This window comes from Eretmochelys imbricata, chromosome 14 (assembly GCF_965152235.1).
Source record: "Eretmochelys imbricata isolate rEreImb1 chromosome 14, rEreImb1.hap1, whole genome shotgun sequence".
NCBI classification, from domain to species: domain Eukaryota; kingdom Metazoa; phylum Chordata; order Testudines; family Cheloniidae; genus Eretmochelys; species Eretmochelys imbricata.
Genome location: NC_135585.1, coordinates 22,345,109 through 22,362,580, shown reverse-complemented (window position 1 = coordinate 22,362,580; position 17,472 = coordinate 22,345,109). Strand labels below are relative to the sequence as shown.

At 56.4% G+C, this 17,472-nt stretch overlaps 1 protein-coding gene across 1 annotated transcript; it reads left to right on the top strand.

Annotated features, from left to right (window-relative positions):
- Positions 1-2,698: 2,698 nt before the first annotated feature.
- Positions 2,699-17,026, top strand: LOC144274927 (testis-expressed protein 47-like). The gene is made up of 7 exons (XM_077834026.1): positions 2,699-2,818; positions 6,815-6,887; positions 7,961-8,064; positions 8,983-9,047; positions 10,354-10,558; positions 10,878-11,034; positions 16,974-17,026. The coding sequence occupies exons 1-7, from the start codon at positions 2,699-2,701 to the stop codon at positions 17,024-17,026; spliced, it is 777 nt and encodes a 258-aa protein (XP_077690152.1).
- Positions 17,027-17,472: the final 446 nt, after the last annotated feature.

Genomic DNA, 17,472 nt, shown 5'->3' with positions numbered 1-17,472 from the left:
AAAGGTCTGTGCTGGCCTCGTAGAGGGAGAAAAACCCGAGTGAGCAACAGGGACTGCAACACATGCTGAGAAATACCATGCGGGACACCCGCACCCCCCTGTATTGTAATGACACGAGTCCCCCAGCTGTTCCCAGGGCAGTGACCAAATGCTGCAGATCTGATCTCAGGCCAAGGAGCGGGCCGGCTGCCAGGCCCTGCACGCCTCACCGAGGCCATCAGAAGCTGGGCTGTTAATTCAGAACAGGATGTATTCAAGGAAAAGACATTTTATCCAATCACGTTACAATATGCAGATGAATGGCGGTGGGAGAAGGTAGGTGGTGATTGGCTGATGTGCCTCTGATGTCACATTCCAGTGGGAAGGGGGCAGGCAAGGGAATGGGTGATTGGCCAACTCACCTCTGACATCATATCACAGTCCAATGGGGAGAGGGAAGGGTGATGATTGGTTGATTTACCTTGTGATGTCATCACCCCACCAACTGACAATAAGCTTTTCATAGGGTGGCAGCAAAGGGGCCAGAGACTGAGGGAAGGGTGAAAGCAACATGGGTCATGCCCAGCCAGGAGTACAGGCTGATCTAGGGGCAGTGCCCATGTGCTCTAAATGCGGGATCCAACCAGCCTCCAGTGGCTGAAAGAAGGCTGCTGGCGTGGAGAAAATAAATAAGGAAATGTTATTTACTCCTTCACATAACAAAAGAATCAGGATCATCTAATGACATTAATAGGCATCAGGTTTAAAACAAACAAAAGGAAGTATTTCTTCATACAATGCAGTCACCCTGTAGAACTCACTGCTAGAGGATGTTGTGAAGGCCAAGATTATAACAGGGTTCAAAAAAGAACTAGATAAGTTCCTGGAGGATAAGTCCAGCAATAGCTATTAGCCAGGGTGGGCAGGGACCCAACCCCATGCTCTGGGTGTCTCTAAACCTCTGACTGCCAGAAGCTGGGACTGGACAACAGGGGATGGGTCACTTGATAATTGCCCTGTTCTGGTCATTACCTGTGAAGCATCCGGCCTTGGCTACTGTGCTAGGAATGCATCCCCCTTGGCAAGCAGCGGCTGCATTAACTTTCCTGCCTGCCCCTTCCTCCAGCATGGAGCCCCGTGGACCGGGTGCTGGGTCAGTGGTATTGTGGTAAAATGACAGGCGGTTAAACTGCCCTCAGCAAAATTCCACATTCCCCAGCCGCGGAACAGGCAGACTCGGGTTACCCTGGCCTACGCCACTGTGCTGAGGCAGCTCACGGAAGGGGAGTCCCTGCCAATGCAGCCCTGGCCCAGGAGGCACCGTTGGGCAGCTGAAGCCAGGGCAGAGGCCCAAGGGCTCTGCTGAGCTGGATGCAGGGGGCTGATCCCTTGGCTTCTTTCCTGGCGGTGGAAGGGTCAGACTCCGCCCCGGAGTGAAGATTTTGGAGGAAGCCCCCCCAGAGCTCCCATCGTGGAGGAAACCCTTGGACGCCAAGGGCCTGGGGGCCAGGGCCGAGGGCTGCGGGGACAAAGTGTCTCCCCTTTAGGGACTGTGCTGCAGCCTGAGGGGCCCCAAGAGCTTCGCAGCAGAGGGAGTGAGATAGGCCACGTTGCACAGCCTGTGGGGTCTGGAACACAACGCAGCGCCCGGTGCCTGGCATGCAGCCCCTTCTGAGCTGGATCCACGGAGGCCACGGTACAGCCCCGGCTCGGCAGGTCTGCACAAGCACTTGGTGCACAGCAAGCTGGGGCGCAGACCTGCAGCCTGCCCGGGTGGGCCCAGCTGCCGCATGCTCAGCGCTCCCTGGCCCACTCTGATGTCCTGTGGTTTGACTCAGTGGGAGCTCCGCTGAATGCATCTGATGCAGTGAGCTGTAGCTCACGAAAGCTTATGTTCAAATAAATCGGTTAGTCTCTAAGGTGCCACAAGTACTCCTTTTCTTTTTGCGAATACAGACTAACACGGCTGTTACTCTGAAACCTGGGAGCTCAATGTCATCCTGACCGACCCAGGCAGCCCTAATGTAGCCCAAAGGCAGGGACCCTTCCTTCCCCCTAACCCACCCCAACTCCCCTGCCCTTCGAACTCCTAAGCCGGCCACTTGAAAGGGAAATCTGCAAGCTGCGCTCAATGAGGAGCCAGCCCAAGCTCCTGTAACCCACCAGGGCTGCCCAGGCTGCGGGGTCTGCCACTGCTTCACCTGCAAATTAAAGCATGGTGCTCAAGAGGCAGCGATAAAAACACCTGCTAGGGAACAGAGCTAGGTATGGCCATACCCCCTGCACCTTACCCGCCAGGCAGCTCAGCTAAGAGCCCCAGCTGTCACAAAGCCCTTGGTGTCCCAGAACCTTTCACAGGATCTCTACATGCCACGTGTTGCCTGAGCAACCGCGGCTCCCTGCCAACTAATGCCCACAGAAAATGCCAGCAAACAATGCAGACAAAAGGGATAAACGTAAGGGCCCGGGCTCTGCTGCTAAGACACCGAAAACCTTTTGTCAACTCGCAGCTGCTGCCTGGCCAAAGTCTTGCCTTGCTCCCAGCCAGTGTGACTGGGACTCCAGGCTGTGGTACTTGGTCAGCGCCCGCGTCTCTCTGCACTGTGACCTCCAGGCAGCAAGAGCTGGTTTCGAAGAGGCCAAGCAGCAATTCTGGATGAGCCTTGAGGGCCGTTAGTGCTTTCTCTGTGCAGCCAGAGGACGGGAGCGAGGGGGGGGCATGGCTGGTCGGGAGAAAGCGGGGCAGACGAAACCGAAGGAGTCGCCACAGGAGAGGGTCCAGACAAATCTCCTTCAGCACGTGCTCAGCAGGCGGGCCCCCCATGCCAAGGAGGATACGGTCAGTGTCTCCTGCTCTCCGCTCCCCCTGGAGCACATGGGGTGGGGACGGACTGGGATACAGGCAGAGCTAGGTCGGCAGCCAGGCTACACAGCTGTGGGGAGGGTGGCACAATGTGGTCTCAGTAAACTCCCCACATCAGGGCTTCGATCTTCCTTTTACCGGCACAGGCTGCAGATCCTAGAGCGTTTCAGCCTATTCACAGGGGCATGGTTGGAGTCCATCGGCCCTGCTCCTTTCGCCAGGCTGTAACTGGGAGAGGAGAGGCCATGCTGTGGTAACCCACACACCTTCTGGGTGTGGGGTTCTGTCCCATCTAGTGGCACGGAGACCACTTGGAGAGAGGGACAAAATGAGTCTGCTCTACAGCCTTAGCTAACAGGCAGTTGGCTTTTAGCTCCTAGGGTTGAGGCTCATGCACTAAGCTCCATAGGCCCCCAGTTCGAGCTCGCCCGCCGACGACCAGGGGTCTGTCATTGTTACGCTGTCACCGAGCCCCTGACTTGGGCAACTTTGCTATGTCACTAGGGCTTTGGAGTTTTTCCACTCAGTCATGCCCAGATCCACAAGGCTGTTTAGGCTCCTACCGTCCATTGATTTCAGCTGGAGGATCTGTGTCTAGAAACTCCGAATCCTCCAAACCCTGCAGCTCCTGTCAGCTCTTGTTCCTAAAGCCTGTAACTAACTGCACAGACCAGCTTCTGACACTCTTCCTCATGCTCTGTAGTAGTTGCATCAAAGTCAATGAGCTACTCGGGGAGTAAGGGGCAGAGGAGTAACAGCAGAACCTGGCCTCTGCAAATAGCAGGTTGTTTCTGGCTACATGAGGGCTGCCTGGAGAGTAGCTCTGGGAGTTTTTCTGACTGGCATCCAAACAAGCCTCTTTCAGATCCCCTTTCCCAGTTCATGCTGTGTTTCTGTCACCTCCCAAAGGGTGCAGAAAATGTTTGGTAGCTCAGGGAAGCTTCAGTTTTACAGGCCTTTAAATAGGCAGAGAAATCACAATCCCCTTGTGGGTTAGGCCTGGCCATTTTCAAGGGCGAGATGGCAAATCAAATCACCGTCAACCATTCCAAAAGGGACTGTTTTCATTTCCCCAATGCAAAGCAACTGCGCAGTGTGGTCCGGGTACAACAAGGGGTGCACAGGAAAAGCAAGCGTGGACAGAAAATCCGTTAGTCCAGCATCACTAACTGCGTGCTACGTCTTATCAAGGCAACAATCCAGCACAGCATGTGTGAGATCAGCTCTCTTGGGAAGAAAATCACTAGCTAAGGGCTGCTGTTGGACTGGGACATAGGATATCTGGATTCAGCTCCTGGCTCTGCCGTTGACTCCCTGGGTGAGCCTTTGGCACATTAGTTAGGTTGAGATTTTCAGAGCTGACTGGGGAACAGACACCTCTGGGGTCACCTCCCGTTCAGTGGCTCAGTCCCTGAGTCATTGCTGAGCACCTCAACCTTATGGCTCTGGGGAACTGAAGCACATCTGTAGAACAGGAATAACGCCACTTCCTGGGTCCCCTTGTGTGGTTAGACTGTAAACTCGCTGGGGCAGGGGGAGTCTCTCACTTTGGGTATATGCAGCGCCTAGCACCAGGGGACTCCACCCTTGGTCAGGGGTCTCTAAGCACCACTGTAATGCAAAGAGCACTATTCTCGCTCATCTCACAGCATCTCTATTTCAATTCAGCCATTCCAAAAAGGAATCAACTGAAATTTACCTTTTCCATAATTTTCAGTGTACACAAGTCAACCCCCTTAACCACCAAGTCACCTTCCCCCGATGGGGGAACTTTAATGTTCTGAGACAGGTGCGTCTAGCCACGAGCTTCCCCAGGCTCTGAATGCGCCCTGGGATCTTTCCATTTCTGCCTGTCTCCTTTCCTAGGAGAAGGTGCTTGCCAGAAATGTCAGCAGAAGCCCTCGGGGGTGGTTTTGTTGCAAACTCTCCGCTCTTTCCAGACACAGGAGGAATGGCCAGTTTTGTCAGATGCTGCTGTGTGCCCCACAACTCGCACCAGGAGCCTGGACCCGAGGATCCTCATGGATTAGTTATAGAACAAATCAAACTCAATGATCCTAGCTCAGGAGTGGGCAAACTTTTTGGTCTGAGGGCCACATCTGGGTGGGGAAATTGTATGCAGAGGGTTGGGGTGCGGGAGGGAGTGCGGTGTGCAGGAATGGGCTCAGGGCAAGGGATTGGGGCAGAGGAGGGGTGCAGGGTGTATGAGGCGGCTCAGGGTGCAGGAGGGGGCTCAAGGCAGGGGTGCAGGAGAGGTGCAGACTGTGGGAGGGAGCTCAGGGCAGGGGGTTGGGGTGCAGGAGGGGTGTGGGGTGCAACAGAGGGCTCAGGGCAGGGAGTTGGGGGTGCAGGGTGCAGCAGGGGGCTCAGGGCAGGGAGTTGCGGGGCGGAGTGCTAGAAAGGTTCAGGGTGCAGACTCCGGCCCGGCGCCACCTACCTAAAGCGGCTCCGGGGTGGCAGTAGAGCGCACCGGGGCCAGGGCAGGCTCCCTGCATGCCTGCCCTGGCCCCATGCCGCACCGCTCCGGGAAGCGGCCAGTACTATGTCCCTGCACGGCCCCTGGGGGAGGGGGGGAACAGGGCTCACCCTTGCCACTCCTCCAGGTACCTCCCCCGAAGCTCCCATTGGCCACGGTTCCCCGTTTCTGGCCAATGGGAGCTGTGGGGGGCGGTGCCTGGAGGCAAGGGCAACACATGGAGCCCTCTGCCCCCACCCCCGGGCCCCAGGGATGTGGCGCCGGCCACTTCTGAGAGCGGCGCGGGCCCTGCAGCACCACGGGGGGCAATCCTGCCGGCCGGATCCAAAGCCCCGAGGGGCCAGATCCGGCCTGCGGGCCGTAGTTTGACCACCCCTGTCCTAGCTGTCCATCCAGATGCACATAGACAAAGGCGTGGTTCAGAGCACAGCACCTCTGTTCTCTGCTGGGGAAATTCACACTGGTGCAGCACTGCCCGCCCTTTGCTCAGGGTCCTCCTGCACGAGTTGAGTGCTGGGGAAAGGCGCTGGCCCACTTGATCCCCATGAGATGGAAATCTCACAGGAGAGGAACAGGGCAACCTACCTTCCCACAGTGCCAGCGGCCCCCGACCCGCATGCTCCAGCCAGGAACCCAGCGGGGCACCGCTTCCTGGGATGAAAGGTGTGCGCTGATCCTCCAGCCCGCCTGGTGAGATGCCAGGGAGGGGGACGCATTTGTTGTCTGGACACATTCCAAGCTATCGTAGGAGTTCCCACATGGTTTCCACGGGGATGCTGCCCTGGGAGCCCAATGCTTTGGACGGTTGCAGAGGAGCTGGCCTGGGTCCTATGAAACCGACCAAGTAGTCCCTCCTCGTCTTAGGGAGAGGCCCATTTGGGAGGTAGGCCGGGCATTGGAAGGAGCGGGGGTCAATTCATTTGTAAGTACGGTGACCAGATGTTCCGATTTTGGGGGCTGTTTCTTATATAAGCACCTATTTCCCCCCCACCCCCATCCCCATTTTTGACACTTGCTATCTAGTCACCCTATTTGTAAACGTCTTCCCCGCGACACTGCAAACCAATCCAGGGCCACGCGCTCATCTGACCATCCTGTCCCATTGCACTGGTTGGGTGTGTATCTGGGTGCACGTGTCCCAGAGAAGAGGAGCACAGAGTGGGCAGCCTTAGGATCAGAAGGGACGTCTTAGCTCCCTGAGTCCATCCCCTGCTACTACACGTCCCCAGGCGCAAGCTCCCATGCCATTTACAACACGCGTGCCAGCAGAACAGGCACCCGTGGCTCTAAACCACCAGCCTAGGATGGCTCGTTGTAACATTAAGAATCAAGAGGGTGGGCAGCACAAAGTCCAGCCGCCACCGAACTCAGCACCAGAGCCCTCCTTTACACCATCTCAGTGCCTCGTGCGGATAGCCCTCCCCTTCCCCCTGGTGCTGGCAGCAACCTCCCTTCACAGGGCCTGAACTACGGCTGGCCTCTCTCTTCCCTTCCAGAAATTGCTTCTGCACAGACTGGTATTTCTGGCTAAGATCTCCCCGGAGCTGGCCGACAAACAGGATTTAGCAGGTAAGCATCTCACCCTGTTTCTTCAGTAGCCACATCTGCGGAGGGCAGAGGGTCCTGAAATGGAACCAGGGCCATGCACACACTAGCACCTGGCCACGCACTGCGTTGCAGTGTCTGGCCAGCGCCGCCTAAGACCAAACGGCTACGCGACACGCTGTGTTTGAGACACTGTCGTATGGACCTCTCCAGAACACCGCTCACTTTCTCCATGGGGTTGGGAAGCTGTGCTGGAGAAGGGAGGACACGGCTCCCTACCCACCCTTCTGTGTATGACCCTGCGCTCCCAGCACAGCCATGGTGGAATGACAGCGATGAGGGTTCTCCATGTGCAGAGTTACCTGCTGGGTTGCTGTTCCTGGGATGGGATCTCCCAGAGCAGAGGGTGTCAGAGTTAGCACCCCATTGAGAGGCATGGGACACTCGTAGCATCTCAGGCTCAGGCTGCTGTCATCCATAATCAGGTCACATTTGTGGGCTAGAAAAATGATTATTTCTCTTTTAAAGGCCAGGTGGGAGTCTACTGTCAGTCCATGGGGATGGGGGGAGGGCCCTGGGCTCAGGGCCATCATGCTCCTGCCTCACTGTGGCCCTGCCAGAGGGCAGTGTGCATTGAGAGCCCAGGCTGGGTGCTCAGGTACCCAGGGAAGGATGGCTTGAGCCACACTGCAGACATGGCTGCTGTTGTGCAAGCTGGTGGGGCTCTGGCCCCCGTCGCTGGGAGATCCGATTCCAGGCCCCCAGTGTGGGGAGGGCGATATGCAGCCTCCCAGGGGAACACGGAGATGTCAACATGCATGATCCTGGTTTGCAACCAGCCCCAGGCCGCTCAGGAGTTCCCATTCTGACTGCTGGAGGCTGCTATGCCAGGGGTGCTCTGAGCGGGGCGGGGCCCTGGGGCTGTGCCGCACAGGGGTCCCTTCCCCTTTACAGTGCACTGGGCGGGGGGCAAGGGCAGGAGGGATCCTGCAGTCTGGAGAAGGAGGCAGCTGCAGGAACCCAGGGCTGGCCGCACTAGCCTGGGGGGTGGGGGGCATCAGCCAGCAAACGCTGTGTGCGCTCTGGATTCTCCGTAGGGTACTGGCACCTCCTCTTCCTGAGTCTGCAGCGCTACTACCAGGGCGAGGGGGTCACGGGCCTCCTGCTGCTCTACCCCACCTACCTGGTGCACACCCTAGAGGTACGGGGAACGGAGGGCGTGGGGCCAGTCAGCCTGCGACTGCATGGGAACGTCAAAGAAAGGGATCGGAAACCGGGAGAGCGCCCAAGGGGTTGCGAGACGGCTTGGGATTGCCCTTCACAGGCTGCACCGAGCTTTGCTCCCCAGCCCCGTTCCTTCCCCCCTCCCCCCATGTCACCCTACGTGAAACACCCAGCACCCCGTCTCCCCCTCCCTCCCTCCCTCCCAACCAGTCACCCTGCAATCAGCCTGGCTGAGGCGGAGTGTAGCAACAGGACAGAGAATAGCTGTGGAGGGTGGGAAGCAAGAGCTAGAACCCCCCAAACTTCACTGGAAAACCACTGCTCTTGTCCCCGCTCCAGACCCCCATCTTCCCCAGCCCCAGGATCAAAGGGCCCATCCCCCACCCCGGCCTCGCCCCTCATCCGCTCTAGTCCCCTAATCAAAGGACCCATTCCCCATCCCAGGCCTCACCCCCAACACCAGAATCTAAGGGTCTATCTCCCTCTGCAACCCAACAATGTGAGGGCCCATCCCCCAGCCTTGCCCCCTAACCCCACAATCGAAGGGCCTCAAACCTAGCTCACCACCCCACATGTAAGAACCGCAGGGCTGACTCCCCCAGGCCAGAATTTGAGTGCCCCATGCCCACCCCCCCTTTTAGCAGCTCACTGTGCTGCATTGCCCTGAATTCCTCCTGCCCCCAGGCCTGGCAGCTGCAGCTGGCATGTTCTGGCCGAGATGGGCTAACAGCGTGGGCAGATTCAATTGTGCCCTCTCACACTTGCACCAGTCGGGTCCACACATCCTTGCCAGCGTGCTCGGATGCTCCATCCCATCACCCGGGGTGCAGCCCTGGGCGTCTGTCAAGACGTGACCAGGGGGTTTGCACAGCTAACGAGGTTGCTCTTCTTTCAGGCCTCCAGCGAGGTGCTTTACTCCGTCCTGAGGGACCTGCGAGACATGCAGCCCCAGCAGCACAGGTGAGGGCTGGCCAGCCAGTAGCTGGAGGGTTTTCAGCTGCCACAGTTCAGCGTCTTTCACCAAACCCCAGAGTGCACATGACCGAGGACGGTGGCGGCTGGGCTGTGTGCGGGGATCGAACCTGCGATTGGCTGGGAGGCAGCAGCCGACTAATCCAATAGAACAAGAGCCAGAGGCTGGAAATTGAAGCTAGGCAAATTCAGACTGAGAATAAGGAATCCGTTTTTAACAGGGAGAGTAATTAATCCCTGGGACAATTTACCAAGGGCCGTGGTGGATTCTCTCTCACTGGCAAGTTTTCAGATCAAGAGTGGATGTTTTCCTGTAAGATCTGCTCTAGGAATTTGAGCGAGGCGGGAGGGCGTTTCTCTGGCCTGTGTTATACAGGAGGTTAGGCTAGATCATCACCATGGTCCCATTTGGCCTGGGAATCTATGAATCTCTGGTTTCAGAGTAACAGCCGTGTTAGTCTGTATTCGCAAAAAGAAAAGGAGTCCTTGTGGCACCTTAGAGACTAACCAATTTATTTGAGCATGAGCTTTCGTGAGCTGCTGCAGTTTCCACGGTATGCATCCGATGAAGTGAGCTGTAGCTCACGAAAGCTCATGCTCAAATAAATTGGTTAGTCTCTAAGGTGCCACAAGGACTCCTTTTCTTTTTATGAATCTCTGCACATCTTTACCCGGTACAACCAGGAGAGGGAGCTGCAGCCACAGCTCTGTGGACTCGGTGCACCCCGGTGGGAAGCATGGCTCCGGGCAGAGGCTACCAGCGTCCAGCTGAGGGGAAGATGGGAGTGCCACGGCTCAGATGCTGGCTGGCGCCCTCGATAGGGGAAAGGGGAAATTGGAGGGTCAGTGTCAACCTGCCGCCAGGTTAATTAGAGTATTGAGCTCTCTGGCTCCCCCTGCAGATGAAAAGGGGTAACAGAGGTGTTCCTACCTGTCGCCAGGTGTTTGCTTTAGAGCTGGGTGGAAAATGGTTTTGTAGCTGTGGAAAATTTCGACAAAAAGTTAAAAAACAAAAAGGCAACTTTTTGTTGAAACAACATCATCTCTGGGTGAAAGCCAGGCACAGTCTAAATGGAGGGGAACAGACGTACTGGTGTGAGCACCTTCTTACCAGCCTAGCTGTGTCCACACCAGGGGGTGGCACTGTTTTAGCAATGCCAGGCTAGCGTGGCACCATCTTTGCACGTAACAAGGCCTCAGTAGGCAGGTAGCGACCCTCCTGTTAACCCCAGGGGGTGACAGACCCCTCTCTTGCTGTGAGAGGGAACTGATCCACTACCCTGTCCCGTCCCAGGGCCCTCATTCTGGAGCCCAAGATCCTGGTGCTGTCCCACAACATTCCTTCCCGGCTCTTCCAGCAGTGGAGCTACAAGGTGCTGGACGTGCCCAGCAGGCATCTGGGCTACAACACCTTGCGCGAGGAGCCAATTGAGACCATCATTGGCGAGTGCCTGGCAATGCTCCTGAAACTGGGGATGCACCTGCTGAAATACCCCAAGGTAAGGGCCAGGAGGCACTGCTAGTGCCCCCTAATGCGGGTGGGCAGCTTGCCGGGGTCTGTCACGCCCCATCTCTAGCCAAATCTTTGGGATGCCCCCACATACAGGGTGTTGCTGCCTTTGGAATTATAGGCCCTTGCTGACCTGTCCAGCCACCTTCAATTCCATCGTCTACAGCAGGAGTGGCCCGGCTCGCAGCAGGTGGGCATGCGTGGTGGGCATCGGAACGGTCAGTCGAGTTCTCCCGATGGCTGCAGGAGGCGTGATTTTCCTCTGGCATTGAGTGGCTGAGGGCTTTCTTTTCTCTTCTGATTTCCAGAGCTCCCCAAACCTCCCCGATGCCGTTCTGGAGAAGGTCCCCAACTTAATTATTTCCCAGGACACCATCTGCCACCTCCTGGAGTGCCGGGAGCTCCTGAGCCCTGCACAGTCCCTGCAGACCTACGATTCTCCCTTGAACGTCGTCATGGACTCAGGTATGTTCCTGCGTGCCGCGGGCTGCATGCACAGTGCAGGGATGCACGTGACTTGTGTCCAGGGGCTCAAAGCTTGTTCACCGCCAGCAGCATTGTGACTGTGAACTGTCCCCTGGGTGTAGGGAAATCAGAACCAGCCTCTGTGGGATGGAAACAGCCCTATGAGCTCTGTTCCAGAGTTTGTTCATCTCTGCCTCGGCACTTGGATGCAGCAGGGACTGGGGCTGCAGAAGGACGGTGACAGATTTCCAGTGCAAGGGGCAGAGAGCATTGCTTGCATTGCAGGTTTCATCGTGATCTTTCTCTCCCCCAAGTTGTCTAGTGACTTTTACAGAGCACTGGCCCGCTGGGCTTAGTGCCAAGCTGCGCTTAGTTCTGTTGCACACTCCTGGCCAGGTGACAGAGCAGGTTCCCTTCCTGGGCTGCAGGGTCCAAGCCATTGCAGGGCAGCGGGGGCTGAGGGCAGCACAGCTGGACTGGGACTTGCCGGGATCCCTCTCTGTCCCAGCTCTCAGCCTGGTGCAGGGACTGTAAGGCAGGAGCGTGCTGCTCCTCAGCTGGTTCGGTCCCTGGTGCGGGATAGCGCAGCGGCGAGGACTGCTCTACCTTGGGCCACTGCACTACCAGGGGGAGCTGGTCAAAGCTGCAAGTGGGAACTGGGCACTGAAATGCCCTTTGCCTTTGAGGCTCTGCCATGCCCATCCCCACCCAAGGAGATATTTGGGGCAGAGGAACAAGCTGGCCATGCCCCCTCCTGCCTTCACATGCCATGTGGGGCTGGGGGCTCTCATGGGCTATACTGGCTCAGCACCCCCCCCCCGACCCCCTTCTAAGCTAGAGGTATGCTGTGTGCTAGGGGAGCTTTGGGGATGCTTTGCAGGTACTTGCCGTTGGCTCCAGAGTGGGCACAAGGCAAGCAGGAATTAGCCTCTTGGGCTCCAGGCCTGCTGAGATTGCACCTTCCACCGGTGCTAAATGGAGATTGCAAAACCCAGACCAAAACCCAAAGCCAGCTTAGAGCAGGTCCCCTGGCTCTGCCCCGGGCCCACATGGCTCCTTCCATGGGGGCTGCAGCATCTTAGCCAGTCTTCTCCAGGTTTTCCGCTGCAAAGGGTGAATTCCTTGGATGCCCCTGGAGAGCCCTTGCAGGTGCGAGCGCTGGCGAGCTCAGGGTCAGGCGCAGCTGTGCTCATCCTGGCTGGTGAGCGGCGGGCATTGCCGTGTGGTTATGGACGTGACACCACACGCTGCCTGGCTGCTCGCTGCCATAGTGCAAACCCAAAGCGCTGCACAAGCTGATGCGATGAGCCCAGGGATGGAGCTGGGATTTCTTCTGGGGATCAGCGGCATGGAGCTAGCTCATAAGCTGCTCAGGGTGGGAACTGTCTCTCTCACCATGTGTCTGTCCAGCACAGCGGGGAGAGGGGTGCGGGGCAACTCGCCTCATTGCATTTTGGACAGCAGCTCTCTGGCACCAGCTGATGAGTCCCTCCCGCCAATGTGTTTCCTGATGCTTCCACGAGAGGGTGTCGTCTGCAAAGGTTTCAGTGGGAACTGGAGCGGGGACCCAGGGATGATCAGACCCTGCATGCAGACTCCGCTGCTTGATCCCGGAGAGAGCCTTTTCCCGAGGCAGCTGTTTGGGAGAACAGCAGCCAAGGGCATGCCTGAGCCATGGGCTTTCCCCTGGGGAGTGCTGTGTGTACAGGCAGAGTGAGGGAACGGAGCTGAGATCTGCCAGGCAGAGCTGGTGACGAGGCCCAAGAAGGCCTCTCCCCACCCCGGGCAGGAGTGTTACTATTTGTATTGCCCAAATGCCTCCGATTCCCAGTCATGGGCCAGGCCCTTCCAGCGTTCTGTTGTCCAGTGCCAGGCCGGTATGGGCAATCCACCCCACCCAGGGGAGGCTGTTCCACAGGACTGTAATAGCTAGGAAACTTTCCCTGATGTTCAGCCTAAATCGGCCTTGCCTTAGATTCATTCCCCCCCCAGGCCCTTCCTCTGCTAAATAACGCCTCCCCCGCACTGCTGCAGCCCTCCTTTGGCCAGGGTGAGCCAAGCATGCCTGGAGGCTGGGGCAGTAACTTGGCCAGTGCCCTGGGGCACACGGTGAGAATACAGGTACATTGACCCCTATGCAGAAATCCACAGAGGGAATGAGATTCTGACTGACTGGGGGACGGGTTTTGTACCTCCGGCGAAAGGGAGGAAAGGAGGGAGCTGTTGCATAATGGGCCCAGCTCTTCAGCGGGAGAGGGGCCTGCGCTCACTGTCACTGGGGCGTCTGGGCAGCTGGGTTGTGGCTGGTGCCATACTGTTAGGATCGAGGCCGGTGTGCAGTTTGGACTGGACCAGTCCCATCGGTTGGGGCATTGGGCCAGATCCTGCTCACTTACAACTGGTGTAAATCAGGAGTCGTTCCTGTCATGTCAATGCTGTTCCTACATCATGCTCTGGAAGGCAGAGGAGAAGCTGGGCCCTTTCTTTCACAGATTCCACGGCCAGAAGGAACCAGAGTGATTCTCTAGTCTGACGGTCTGTGTAACGCAGGCCAGAGAACGCCCTGAATTAATTCTGGTTTGAACTAGAGCAGAGCTTTTAGAGACACAGTCAATCCTGATTTAAACATGTTCAGGGATGGAGAATCCACCGCACCCCGTGGTAAATTGTCCCAGTGGTTAATTACCCTCACTGGTAAAACTTTACACCTTATTTCCAGCCTATATTTGTCTAGCTTCAACTTCCAGCAGTTGGATTGTGCCAGACCTTTCTCTGCTAGATTGAAGATCCCAGTATTAAATACTTGCTATGCCTGCAGATATTTATAGACTGTGATCAAGTCACCCATTAACCTTCTCTCTGTTAAATTAAATAGATCCAGCTCCTTGGGTCTTTCACTATAAGGCAGGTTTTCTGATCCTTTAATCATTCTCGTGGCTCTTCTCTGAGCCCTCTCCAATTTAACAACGTCCCTCTTGAATTATGGGCACCAGAACTGGACACAGGACTCCAGCTGTGGTTGCACCAGAGCTTATAGCTCAGACACAAACGTTCTGGTCCCAGGTTTGGGAGCAGCAGGGAAGGAGTAGGGGACTGATGGGAAATAAAGTGTTGTTCCCTCAAAGCTGAAGGGGCACTGCTGTGAGGAAGTTCACAGCTGTTCATGTTCCAAAAAAAGATGAGTTTTCTGCATCCATAACCAGTGTGTGATAGTCAAGGAGAAACCCGGAAGGGGTGGGCTTTAAGCAGAGTCCAAGCTGTGATTACATCTAGTTCCTTTTGCTTAAAGGGCACGTGTTTGGAAGTGAGAACCCGTATGCTGTGTAAGTTTCTTTGCAACCCAAAGGTACAGTAAGCTGTTCATTGCGACATGCATGTTGGGCTTTGCATGATGCTTTTCAGTGCATGCTCATGCAGGGTCACAGGCCGCCCTGCCCTGTAGATGTTGATAGAACCTCAGCTGAAATAAAACCCACCTTGCCTAACCAACGCTGTAGAAACCCCTTCCCCTTTCAGTCATGCTAACAGCTCATTTCACCTGGCTGTGAGTTTCACATGCTCACAGTCCATTGCCTGCCCTGTCAATGTCTGTTTAAATGCTGGCTGCTTCCAGGTCTCTGCAGTGATCAAAGGTTCACAGGAATGTGCAGTCATGTGCCTCAAAGCAAAAACAATGTTTTTTCCTCTTGTATCAGCCGATGCCTGAAATGCTCCACTAACACAGCTCAGTGTCTGCAGTGCACTCTCCTGAGATGCTACAATTCTGTTTTACAGGTAGGCCCAGGAGGAGTCTGGTGTGATTTCGCGAGTTGCAAGCGGCTAATCTCAACAGCTCATTCCAAGTTTGTTCAATTACGTTTTTTGCACCAGCAAGAAATGAAAAAGAAATCATGCACATCCCCATTGTTATTGATGCGGTTGGGAACGGCTGCAGAAGTTGGGAGTCTGGAATATGGTTATCGTTCCTGACTCATGTTTCATAAGATCAGTTTCTTAAACATTTCAGTGCAAAACTCATGGGATAGTGAATTCTTCACACGAACTACTAACCCCTTGTTAGATTTCGGGGTTTTCAAATGAGCCCATGGGCCTGAGGCACTGGCTTGCCATGGGAGGCGAGCACCTAACTCCATTAAGCTCGTTGGAGCAGAGAATTGTCTCTTACTGTGTGCATCTGTAGCACCTAGCCCAACAGACAGTGCCTAGACTCTACCGCCATATAAACAAGAGAATCATGGCCTGGGGGCGAAGGAAGAAATCAGCAATTACCGACACTGAGCAGTGCACTCAACCCTTCTACGCGTATTTCCAGAGCATGTTACAAACACTAATCAATCCTCCCTATCACCCCCATTGTAGAAATGGGGAAACTGAGGCACACAGCAGGTAACTGACTTGCACAGGTCCCCCACAGAACCAGTGCCAAGGTTGCAGGAAAGAACCCAGGTCTCCTGAATCCTGTCCTTGGCTCTAACAACCAGACTCTCCTGCCACCCATTAGCGAGGGGGCAGCTGCAACCCGCCATGGTTTATACAAATTAAGGGCCTGATCCAAAACTCACTGGAGTCAAGGGAGAGCCCAAAGTGCATCCTTGGGCCCTGTCCTGTCCCCATGGCTCCAGCAACCCGCAGCCTACCAGTGGCTTGGGAGGGGGTGTTTGCGCCCTCCTCCCTGAAGTCTGGCTCTGTTTCCCAGCCTCCTTTCTGTGGTCCCGTGCCCAGGACACTGCAAAGCTGTGTGTGTTTGCACTGACCACAGCAAGCAGGCAGGGCCAGCATGTCGCTCCTCAGCCAGGGAGGGGCAAAGCTGGATGGGGAGCCGTGGAACATACACGCTGCCCTTCAAAGCGAGCAGATTGCCCTAGAAATGCAGGGGAATGGCTGCAGCCATAGCCACTCGACACTGCTCAGCCCCCTCCAGTGCAGCCAGCAGAGCCCTGCCCTGTGGGGAAAGCTCTGGTTCTGGTGTCTTGGGTTCATGGAGTCCAGTGAGCCCCCAAACCAAACCACCTGAGTCAGGAGACACCAACGGAGACCAGCCGAGAGGGCGTCTGCCCCCGAGCCATCCCCAGAGATGGGGGTGGGCGGTGGAGCTGCTGGCTCGGGCCTGGGGCAAGCTGCTGCAGTCTGGTGGGTGCGATGGGCCGGGGATCTCTGCCCCGTCCCTAGCGCATGAATAGCTCCAGTACATAGCAGTCTCAGCAGAGGCCAAGGGCCGACTGGGCCATGGAGCCTGAATCTCCCGCTTGTCCCTAGAGCAGAGGCGGATTAAGATTTACTGGGGCACTGGGCACAAAGAACATTTGGGCCCCCCACACCTGGGGCCCCCCAAATTGGCTGGGGTCCCAGGGGCCCCTCCCTGGAGGCGATGCCTCCGAACCAGGAGTGAGACACAGGAGGCTATGGCACATGGGGAGATTTGCTCCTGGCCATGCTGCCCCCGTTGTGTGGGTGGCGTGGCCAGCCAGCCCCTTTAATGGAAACCAAGCAGAGCCTTCAATCCCCTCTCCTGTTCCTTACTAGGATTGCCTTGTTCCTAATCTCCCCGATGCCTGAGAGCCGCGGAGAATTGCCACCCAGTGAGGTCCTTCCGTGGCTCCCCTCATCTGGTGTCTGAGCCCCTCACAGGCACTACGGAGTGTGAGGGAGGGCAGGGCTATTCTCTCCCCTGGGCGGACGGGCAGCCAAGGCACAGAGCAGGATTTCGGCACCACGCTCCCATTGATTTCAGTTAGAGATAGATGCTCAAGACCTTTGGGGATCTGCGCCTACATGACTCACCCAGGGGTCTATGGCAGAGCCGGGGCTAGCTCTCCTCCACTCCTCTGCCCCTCGACCAGCCCTCCTTTTCCATGCACGAAAAACAAAGCCAGCAGCAGTTCCCCAGTCGGATCTCCAGCTTCTTGCTGGTGTTCTGATGGTCTCTTTCCCCTTTCCAGAGCGTGTGTGGCCACTTCCCGGGAAGGTGAAGCTGGACGCCATGAGCTCATGAATGGAAAGGAATCGGGGCCCATGGACGTGTGGGGCACAGCTGAGATGGGAGGGTTGTGAGCAGCAGCCCAGGCACTGCTGTGGCCCACAGCTAGTCATGCAGTGCTCAGGTGTGGCTGATCTCGGCCCGCAATCGTGGGAAACATCCAAGAGCAGCATGGGAGAGTGGCCAGAGGAGCCTGCCTATCACCAGTGGAATTACGGGCTCAGATGGACAAATGGGTTTAACTGTAATTATATGGGGATTAACTGGCCACTGATTATCTGTCTGTGATACATGTACAGCACTCACTGAGCTCTGGTCCTACAGTGTGTGTTAGTGGGTGGGTGGGGGGGCTGTACCAGACTGCTATCTCAGGGTCTGATAGACTGGCTCCATCAGTGCGGCCTGGGAGATGTGCAGCCCGGCAGAGCTGGGACGGCCCTGCAGGTCCCAGCGCTCATCAG